This window comes from Cololabis saira, chromosome 10 (genome assembly GCF_033807715.1).
Source record: "Cololabis saira isolate AMF1-May2022 chromosome 10, fColSai1.1, whole genome shotgun sequence".
Classification (NCBI taxonomy): Eukaryota; Metazoa; Chordata; class Actinopteri; order Beloniformes; family Belonidae; genus Cololabis; species Cololabis saira.
Genome location: NC_084596.1, coordinates 3,633,014 through 3,644,012, shown reverse-complemented (window position 1 = coordinate 3,644,012; position 10,999 = coordinate 3,633,014). Strand labels below are relative to the sequence as shown.

General features: G+C 44.9%; 1 protein-coding gene across 1 annotated transcript in view; it reads right to left on the bottom strand.

Annotated features, from left to right (window-relative positions):
- LOC133451750 (VPS10 domain-containing receptor SorCS3-like) overlaps positions 1 to 10,999 on the bottom strand; it is a 252,459-nt gene that overhangs the window by 38,726 nt on the left and 202,734 nt on the right. Inside the window, exons 17-18 of the mRNA XM_061730891.1 lie at positions 3,206 to 3,319; positions 193 to 364 (exon numbers count right to left, since the gene is read on the bottom strand). Coding sequence (XP_061586875.1) covers positions 193 to 364; positions 3,206 to 3,319 — 286 coding nt within the window. The remainder of the gene's footprint in view (positions 1 to 192; positions 365 to 3,205; positions 3,320 to 10,999) is intronic.

Sequence of the window (10,999 nt, the reverse complement as noted above, 5' to 3'; positions counted from 1 at the left end):
TGGTCAGAAGCTGCGACTGCAGCGTTAGCTAAACCCCAGCGATGGCGGCGGCTCTCACCTGGTCCAGCGTTAGCTAAACCCCAGCGATGGCGGCGGTTCTCACCTGGTCCAGCGTTAGCTAAACCTAGTGATGGGGGCGGTTCTCACCTGGTCCAGCGTTAGCTAAACCCCAGCGATGGCGGCGGTTCTCACCTGGTCCAGCTGCACCAGGAAGGTGACGTTGGTTCCCACGTTGGCGGTCAGTCGTCCGTCCCCGGTGCTCAGCAGCAGCCCCTTGGGGGGCCGGTGGGGGCACTGCTGCCTCCGGGCCTCGTACATGTCCTTCACGCCCCTGGTGCAGTTGTTTAGCACCACCTTACGGTACCTGAGGACACAGAGGGGGTTTTATATCATCTGTAGTGGTCCAAGTCCAGAGCCCTGGGGAACACCAGGACCTCCTGTAGTGGTCTAAGTCCAGAGCCCTGAGGAACACCAGGACCTCCTATAGTGGTCTAAGTCCAGAGCCCTGAGGAACACCAGGACCTCCTGTAGTGGTCTAAGTCCAGAGCCCTGGGGAACACCAGGACCTCCTATAGTGGTCTAAGTCCAGAGCCCTGAGGAACACCAGCACCTCCTGTAGTGGTCTAAGTCCAGAGCCCTGAGGAACACCAGGACCTCCTGTAGTGGTCTAAGTCCAGAGCCCTGAGGAACACCAGGACCTCCTGTAGTGGTCTAAGACCAGAGCCCTGAGGAACACCAGCACCTCCTATAGTGGTCTAAGACCAGAGCCCTGAGGAACACCAGCACCTCCTGTAGTGGTCTAAGACCAGAGCCCTGAGGAACACCAGGACCTCCTGTAGTGGTCTCAGTCCAGAGCCCTGAGGAACACCAGGACCTCCTGTAGTGGTCTAAGTCCAGAGCCCTGAGGAACACCAGGACCTCCTGTAGTGGTCTAAGTCCAGAGCCCTGAGGAACACCAGGACCTCCTGTAGTGGTCTAAGTCCAGAGCCCTGAGGAACACCAGGACCTCCTATAGTGGTCTAAGTCCAGAGCCCTGAGGAACACCAGGACCTCCTGTAGTGGTCTAAGTCCAGAGCCCTGAGGAACACCAGGACCTCCTGTAGTGGTCTAAATCCAGAGCCCTGAGGAACACCAGGATCTCCTATAGTGGTCTAAGTCCAGAGCCCTGAGGAACACCAGGACCTCCTGTAGTGGTCTAAGACCAGAGCCCTGAGGAATACCAGGACCTCCTGTAGTGGTCTAAGTCCAGAGCCCTGAGGAACACCAGGACCTCCTGTAGTGGTCTAAGTCCAGAGCCCTGGGGAACACCAGGACCTCCTATAGTGGTCTCAGTCCAGAGCCCTGAGGAACACCAGGACCTCCTATAGTGGTCTAAGTCCAGAGCCCTGAGGAACACCAGGACCTACTATGGGGGGCGAGGACTTAAACCAGTCCAGAAATGTTCGTGTGTTTGGGCAGATATCGAAAAGTAGAACGGGAGGAAGTTACACAAACAAAATCTGGCACATTCAAAATAAAACTTCAAGCCCGAGGACGAAAATAGAGCTGCGAGTGTGAAAGTTTGTCCTCGTTAACTTTTGTCTTTAAAATCTCTCCTCCGTTAATCTGTAAACCCAACAACTCGATGAACCTGCACAATTATCTCCCACTTCCCGTCTCCGACTCTTTTTAAATCCGTGGCCGGGATCTAATTGTCTGAGAGAGACTCCGAGACGGGGCATTAACAGCCTTAATGAGATGGATTTTAACTCTCCAACATCACATTTCTAGTTTATAATGAGTTTATCTCAGGAACTAGGAGGAGGATGTAAATAAATGTGGTGTTAAAGTAAAGATACACTGATACAAATATTGTGCTTGATCTACTTAAAAACAATAAGTCAACTTTTTGCATGAGATTATTATGTAGATCAAGAAAGACTAGTCTTTGTATAAACTACTTAATTTCATGTATGTGAATAATACATTTTGCAAGTACAGTCAACTTAATTGTGTTAGGATTACTTTTTTTTATCAAAATTAAGTTGACTTTAAAAAAAAAATAAAAAAAAAAAAATAGAAAAAAATTAAAAAAGAGGAAAAAAAATAAAGAAAAAAAAGGAAAAAAAAAATTAAAAATAAGTTGACTTTATTTGCAAAAATTAAGTTGACTTTACTTGCAAATTAATTTTGTACATAGTAAAAATTAGGTAGTTTATACAAAGACTAGTCTTTCTTGATCTACATAAAAATCATATGCAAAAAAGTCGCCTTAATTTTTTAAAAGTAGATCAAGCAAGATATTTTTTACTGTGGTTTCTACTTAAAGAAATAAAGCATGTTTCTAAACGTTGGTCAATCTGCCCAATAGATTAAAATTGTTAAAGGAAAAGTAAATGGAACAAGATCATTGCTTGTTGTTTGTGTGTAAATGAAAATATTTCCTGGGATTACATAAATAGCCTACTGCTAAATAATGTTAAGAAAAAAATGCACAATGTCTTGTTTTTTGAACAAATGCAGATTAAGTTCAAAACTAGATGTATTCATGTAAAGCAGGGGTCGGCAACCCAAAATGTTTTAGAGCCATATTGGACCAAAAACACAAAAAACAAATGTGTCTGGAAAAAATGAAAAGTCTTGTATAAGCCTTAGAATGAAGGAAACACATGCTGCATGTTTCTATATTAGTTATAACAGGGGGAAGATTTTTTTTTTTGAATATGCACTTTGAGAAAAAAGTCGAAATGTCGAGATTAATGTTGAAGTAGAATGTCGAGAAAAAAGTCGAGAAAAAAGTCGAAATGTCGAGTAAAAAGTAAAAATTTCGAGAAAAAAGTCGAAATGTCGAGATTAAAAAGGCAAAAGGAAGGAAGAAAAAAGGAGAAAATAAGGAAAAAAAGGAAAAAAAAGAAGAAAAAAAAGGTCAAACATTTTTGAAAAAGCTCCAGGAGCCACTAGGGCTCTAGAGCCACTAGTGGCTCTAGAGCCACTAGGGCGGTGCTAAAGAGCCCTAGTGGCTCTAGAGCCGCGGGTTGCCGACACCCTGATGTAAAGCAACAAACCTAATTTTTAATTGTTAATATCACAGATTTAAATATGTTATATGTACATACGCTTAGATGTATTTGTTTCAGTGTAACAGATATAAATATGACCAGAGTAGGTGGAGCGGAGACTCCAGACGGGTCTCCGGGGGTCCCCGGGTTCCCGGTCCAGTCCTTACCCGGTGCTGTTCAGGTAGTTGTGGCCCTGGCTGCAGCTCCGCGACGCCGACCACGGGTTGAACCAGAACGCCGGCCGGCAGTTCCCGTCGCTGCGGCGTTCATATCCGTAGTCGCTGTCAGACAAGAAAGAGAGCCCGGGATCAATATCAGCATGTGTCGGGGGGAGAGGCCGTCTTATCGGGACCCGTCTGGGAGCTGTCCTTATTAGATATTGATCTGGGGCTGGTGTTGACAGCCGTCCGCGGTGTGAGGTGGTGTGAGTGTGTGTCTGCAAACACAACCTGATTTTATATATATATATATATATATATATATATATATATATATATATATATATATATATATATATATATATATATATATATATATATAAAATTAGAATATTGTGATTTTCTGTAATGCAATTACAAAAACAAAAATGTCATACATTCTGGATTCATTACAAATCAACAAAAATATTGCAAGCCTTTATTATTTTAATATTGCTGATCATGGTTTACAGTTTAAGATTAAGATTCACAGAATATTCAAATTTTTTGAGAAAGGATATTTGCATTTTCTTAAACTGTAAACCATGACATGGGGGTGTAACGGTGGTGCTGGTACCCTGGAATACATGGAGGTGTAACGGCTGTTTTAGAAACATCTGTCCAGAAACAGTCATCCAGAAACAGATGAAACAGCCGTCCAGAAACAGCCGTCAAGAAACAGCCGTCCAGAAACAGCCGTCCAAAAACAGTCATCCAGAAACAGATGAAACAGCCGTCCAGAAACAGCCGTCAAGAAACAGCCGTCCAGAAAAAGCCATCCAGAAACAGTCATCCAGAAACAGCCGTCCAAAAACAGTCATCCAGAAACAGCTATCCAGAAACAGTCATCCAGAAACAGCCGTCCAAAAACAGTCATCCAGAAACAGTCATCCAGAAACAGCTATCCAGAAACAGTCGTCCAGAAACAGCTATCCAGAAACAGTCATCCAGAAACAGCCGTCCAGAAACAGTCATCCAGAAACAGCTATCCAGAAACAGTCATCCAGAAACAGCCGTCCAGAAATAGCCGTCCAGAAACTGCCGTCCAGAAACAGTCATCCAGAAACAGCCATCCAGAAACAGCCGTCCAGAAACAGCCGCCCAGAAACAGCCGTCCAGAAACAGCCGTCCAGAAACAGCCGTCCAGAAACAGCTATCCAGAAACAGTCATCCAAAAACAGCCGTCCAGAAACAGCCGTCCAGAAACAGCCGTCCAGAAACAGTCATCCAGAAACAGTCGTCCAGAAACAGTCGTCCAGAAACAGCCGTCCAGAAACAGCTATCCAGAAACAGTCGTCCAGAAACAGCCATCCAGAAACAGTCGTCCAGAAACAGTCATCCAGAAACAGCTATCCAGAAACAGCCGTCCAGAAACAGTCATCCAGAAACAGCTATCCAGAAACAGCTATCCAGAAACAGTCATCCAGAAACAGCTATCCAGAAACAGCAAGCCAGAAACAGCCAGCCAGAAACAGTCACCCAGAAACAGTCATCCAGCAACATTCATCCAGAAACAGTCATCCAGAAACAGTCATCCAGAAACAGCTATCCAGAAACAGCCGTCCAGAAACAGCCAGCCAGAAACAGTCATCCAGAAACAGTCATCCAGAAACATTCATCCAGAAACAGTCATCCAGAAACAGTCATCCAGAAACATTCATCCAGAAACAGCCGTCCAGAAACAGCCGTCCAGAGACAGCCGTCCAGAAACAGCCGTCCAAAAACCGTCATCCAGAAACAGCCGTCCAGAAACAGCCGTCCAGAGACAGCCGTCCAGAAACAGCCGTCCAAAAACCGTCATCCAGAAACAGCCGTCCAGAAACAGCCGTCCAGAGACAGCCGTCCAGAAACAGCCATCCAGAAACAGCCATCCAGAAACAGCCGTCCAGAAACAGCCATCCAGAAACAGTCATCCAGAAACAGCCATCCAGAAACAGTCGTCCAGAAACAGCTATCCAGAAACAGATGAAACAGCCAGCCAGAAACAGTCATTCAGAAACAGCCGTCCAGAAACAGTCATCCAGAAACAGCCGTCCAGAAACAGCTATCCAGAAAGAGATGAAACAGCCAGCCAGAAACAGTCATTCAGAAACAGCCGTCCAGAAACAGTCATCCAGAAACAGCCGTCCAGAAACAGCTATCCAGAGACAGCCGTCCAGAAACAGCCGTCCAGAAACAGCTATCCAGAAACAGCTATCCAGAAACAGCTATCCAGAAACAGCTATCCAGAAACATTCATCCAGAAACAGTCATCCAGAAACAGCCAGCCAGAAACAGTTGTCCAGAAACAGCCAGCCAGAAACAGTCATCCAGAAACAGCTATCCAGAAACAGCCGTCCAGAAACAGTCATCCAGAAACAGCTATCCAGAAACAGCTATCCAGAAACAGTCATCCAGAAACAGCTATCCAGAAACAGCCAGCCAGAAACAGCCGTCCAGAAACAGCCAGCCAGAAACAGTCATCCAGAAACAGTCATCCAGAAACATTCATCCAGAAACAGTCATCCAGAAACAGTCATCCAGAAACAGTCATCCAGAAACATTCATCCAGAAACAGCCGTCCAGAAACAGCCGTCCAGAGACAGCCGTCCAGAAACAGCCGTCCAAAAACCGTCATCCAGAAACAGCTATCCAGAAACAGTCATCCAGAAACAGCCGTCCAGAAACAGCCGTCCAGAGACAGCCGTCCAGAAACAGCCATCCAGAAACAGTCATCCAGAAACAGCCATCCAGAAACAGTCGTCCAGAAACAGTCGTCCAGAAACAGCCGTCCATAAACAGTCATCCAGAAACAGTCATCCAGAAACAGCCATCCAGAAACAGTCATCCAGAAACAGCTATCCAGAAACAGTCATCCAGAAACAGCTATCCAGAAACAGTCATCCAGAAACAGCTATCCAGAAACATCCATCCAGAAACAGTCATCCAGAAACATCCATCCAGAAACAGTCATCCAGAAACAGCTATCCAGAAACAGTCATCCAGAAACAGCTATCCAGAAACATCCATCCAGAAACAGTCATCCAGAAACATCCATCCAGAAACAGTCATCCAGAAACAGCTATCCAGAAACAGTCATCCAGAAACAGCTATCCAGAAACAGTCGTCCAGAAACATTCATCCAGAAACAGCCGTCCAGAAACAGTCATCCAGAAACAGCTATCCAGAAACAGTCATCCAGAAACAGCCTTCCAGAAACAGCCGTCCAGAAACAGATGAAACAGCCAGCCAGAAACAGTCATCCAGAAACATCCGTCCAGAAACAGCCAGCCGGAAACAGCCGTCCAGAAACAGCCGTCCAGAAACAGCCGTCAAGAAACAGCCATCCAGAAACAGCCGTCCAGAAACAGCTATCCAGAAACAGCCATCCAGAAACAGCCGTCCAGAAACAGCCAGCCAGAAACAGCCATCCAGAAACAGCTATCCAGAAACAGCTATCCAGAAACAGCTGTCCAGAAACAGCCGTCCAGAAACAGCCGTCCAGAAACAGCCGTCCAGAAACAGCCGTCCAGAAACAGCTATCCAGAAACAGCCGTCCAGAAACAGCCGTCCAGAAACAGCCGTCCAGAAACAGCCGTCCAGAAACAGCCATCCAGAAACAGCCGTCCAGAAACAGCCAGCCAGAAACAGTCATCCAGAAACAGCTATCCAGAAACAGCTATCCAGAAACAGCCGTCCAGAAACAGCCAGCCAGAAACAGTCATCCAGAAACAGCTATCCAGAAACAGTCGTCCAGAAACAGCTATCCAGAAACAGTCGTCCAGAAACAGCTATCCAGAAACAGTCGTCCAGAAACAGTCGTCCAGAAACAGCCGTCCAGAAACATTCATCCAGAAACAGCTATCCAGAAACAGTCGTCCAGAAACAGTCGTCCAGAAACAGTCGTCCAGAAACAGCCGTCCAGAAACAGTCATCCAGAAACAGCCGTCCAGAAACAGTCATCCAGAAACAGCCGTCCAGAAACAGCCAGCCAGAAACAGTCGTCCAGAAACAGACAGCCAGAAACAGCCGTCCAGAAACAGTCGTCCAGAAACAGCCGTCCAGAAACAGCCGTCCAGAAACAGCCAGCCAGAAACAGACAGTCAGAAACAGTTGTCCAGAAACAGCCGTCCAGAAACAGCCAGCCAGAAACAGACAGTCAGAAACAGTCGTCCAGAAACAGTCATCCAGAAACAGCCGTCCAGAAACAGTCATCCAGAAACAGCCTTCCAGAAACAGTCATCCAGAAACAGCCGTCCAGAAACAGTCATCCAGAAACAGCCGTCCAGAAACAGTCATCCAGAAACAGCCGTCCAGAAACAGCCGTCCAGAAACAGTCGTCCAGAGCTCGTCACCAGCCGTCACCATCACCACAGTCTCTCTCTGCGATAAAAGCCGTCCAGGGTTTTTTCCATTTGCACGTTCGGTTCCAGACGTTCATTAATTTTCTTCATGTTTCCAATAATCTGATAAGTCCGTGTTGTTTTACAGCGTTTAATATCTCCGTCCGCCGCCCGCGACTCCACGTTCATAACTCCCGTCCAAAACCACGTCGGCCTGGAAACACTTTCAATTTGTATGCAAATCCTTTACGGATGTATTGTTTTATCTGGTAACGGCAGCCAGCACTTATCTGAGCCGTGTGTTCAAGGACAGGACTGGGGGGGGGGCTAATTGCTGGAGTGTAACGACGCTGGAGTTTGTTATTTTCATTCGTTCTGTATCTGTAAAAATGTAACCATCCAACAATAATTGGCTTATTGGTCCTAAGTTTTAGTGAAGCAGTTCAGTTTTGCTGCAGCGGAAAACTAAACATAAAGTAGGCGTTTAACTACGGAAGAGTATTAGGGCCAGGTGGGAGAAAAATACAAATAATATTTTAGAGGAGGAATTTTTTTTTTTTCGTTATGCACTTCGAGAAAAAAGTTGAAATGTTGAGATTAATGTTGAAATACAATTTCAAGAATAAAGTCGAAATTTTGTGAATAAAGTCGAAATTTCACCTTTTTTCCTCAACATTTCAACTTTATTCACAGAATTTTGACTTTTTTCTCAACATTTCAATTTTTTTTTCCAAATTGTACTTCAACATTAATCTCAAAATTGAAGTGTCTCTCGTCCCATCAGCCACCAGGAAACTTCCCATCAGCCACCAGGAAACTTCCCATCAGCCACCAGGAAACTTCCCATCAGCCACCAGGAAACTTCCCATCAGCCACCAGGAAATTTCCCATCAGCCACCAGGAAATTTCCCATCAGCCACCAGGAAAATTCCCATCAGCCACCAGGAAACTTCCCATCAGCCACCAGGAAACTTCCCATCAGCCACCAGGAAACTTCCCATCAGCCACCAGGAAATTTCCCATCAGCCACCAGGAAATTTCCCATCAGCCACCAGGAAACTTCCCATCAGCCACCAGGAAAATTCCCAACCCGGTGGAAAACGGCTCCACGATTCCATCCGTCTGAATAAATGATCTCCAGCTCCTGAGATTGAACTTCCACTTCCATCAGGCTGAAATATTCCTCCCATCTGATGGTTTATGGATAGAATGACCTGATAATTAATTAATTACAGTTACACAACCTCACATGAACGACGGTTTTGACCATCATCACCTATCAGCAAATGTCATAGACAAGCAATTATTGTTGCACATCAAATTATCAATGACTTATGGTTTCAGTAAATACAGCGCCTTGCGAAAGTATTTGGCTCCCTTAAACTTTGTGACCTTTTGCCACATTTCAGGCTTCAAACATAAAGATATAAAACTGTAATTTTTTGTGAAGAATCAACAACAAGTGGGAAACAATCATGAAGTGGAACGAAATTTATCGGATATTTCAAACTTTTTTAACAAATAAAAAACTGAAAAATTGGGCGTGCAAAATTATTCACCCCCTTAAGTTATTACTTTGTAGCGCCACCTTTTGCTGCAATTACAGCTGTAAGTCCCTTGGGGTTTTTCTCTATCAGTTTTGCACATCGAGAGACTGAAATCTTTGCCCATTCCTCCTTGCAAAACAGCTGGAGCTCAGTGAGGTGAGAGCGTTTGTGAACAGCAGTTTTCAGTTCTTTCCACAAATTCTCCATTGGATTCAGGTCTGGACTTTGACTTGGCCATTCTAACCCCTGGATATGTTTTTTGTGAACCATTCCATTGTAGATTTTGCTTTATGTTTTGGATCATTGTCTTATTGGAAGACAAATCTCCGTCCCAGTCTCAGGTCTTTTGCAGACTCCATCAGGTTTTCCTCCAGAATGGTCCTGTATTTGGCTCCATCCATCTCCCCATCAAATTTAACCATCTTCCCTGTCCCTGCTGAAGAAAAGCCCAAACCATGATGCTGCCACCTCCATGTTTGACAGTGGGGATGGTGTGTTGAGGGGGATGAGCTGTGTTGCTTTTACAACAAACATAACGTCTTGCATTGTTGCCAAAAAGTTTGATTTTGGTCTGATCTGACCAGAGCACCTTCTTCCACATGTTTGCTGTGTCTCCCAGGTGGCTTGTGGCAAACTTTAAACGACACTTTGTATGGATATCTAAGAAATGGCTTTGTTCTTGCCACTCTTCCATAAAGGCCAGAATTGTGCAGTATACTACTGATTGTTGTCGTATGGACAGAGTCTCCCACCTCAGCTGTAGAGCTCTGCAGTTCATCCAGAGTGATCATGACCTCTGACCCCTGACCTCTGCGGTTCATCCAGAGTGATCATGACCTCTGACCTCTGCACTTCATCCAGAGTGATGATGGGCCTCTTGGCTGCATCTCTGATCAGTCTTCTCCTTGTATGAGCTGAAAGTGTAGAGGGACAGCCAGGTCTTGGTAGATTTGCAGTGGTCTGATACTCCTTCCATTTCAATATTATCGCTTGCACAGTGCTCCTTGGGATGTTTAAAAGCTTGGGAAATCTTTTTGTATCCAAATCCAGCTTTAAACTTCTCCACAACAGTATCTGGGACCTGCCTGGTGTGTTCCTTGTTCTTCATGATGCTCTGCGCTTTAAACGTAGCTCTGAGACGATCACAGTGCAGGTGCATCTATACGGAGACGTGTTTACACACTGGTGGATTCCATTTATCATCATTAGTCGTTTAGGTCAACACTGGATCATTCAGAGATCCTCACTGAACTTCTGGACAGTTTGCTGCACCGAAAGTAAAGGGGCTGAATAATTTTGCACACCCACTTTTTCAGTTTTTTATTTGTTAAAAAAGTTTGAAATTTCCAATACATTTTGTTCCACTTCATGATTGTGTCCCACTTGTTGTTGATTCTTCACAAAAAATTGCAGTTTTATATCTTTATGTATGAAGCCTGAAATGTGGCAAAAGGTCACAAAGTTCAAGGGGGCCAAATACTTTCGCAAGGCACTGTACGTTTACTGATATTCACTTTTAAGCCCTGAATGCAGGCATGGTGGCATAGAATTGTCAAATTGGTTTAATTCACCGTACGAATTCTTACAGATTACTTTTGTAATACTGTTTTTGACCCGAACAGAGCAGGGCGTCGTCAGCGTATTCCTGTATCTGAAGGGAAGTGAAGGTCGCGTCTCCTGACAAAACCGTTTCATACTTTTGCTACTCTGAGATACAAATACGATCTGCATTGGTCGTACTCTTGAACACGCAGCAACACATTCTGATCAAATGTTTACTGAACTGTTTGCTGAAGCGTAGCCTACTCTTAAATTAAATACTTTAGACCTGAAATGGCCTGGATTGGAGCCTTTTATCTATTCATCGTCGCTCGCTGCCTTGACAGCTCGTTAAC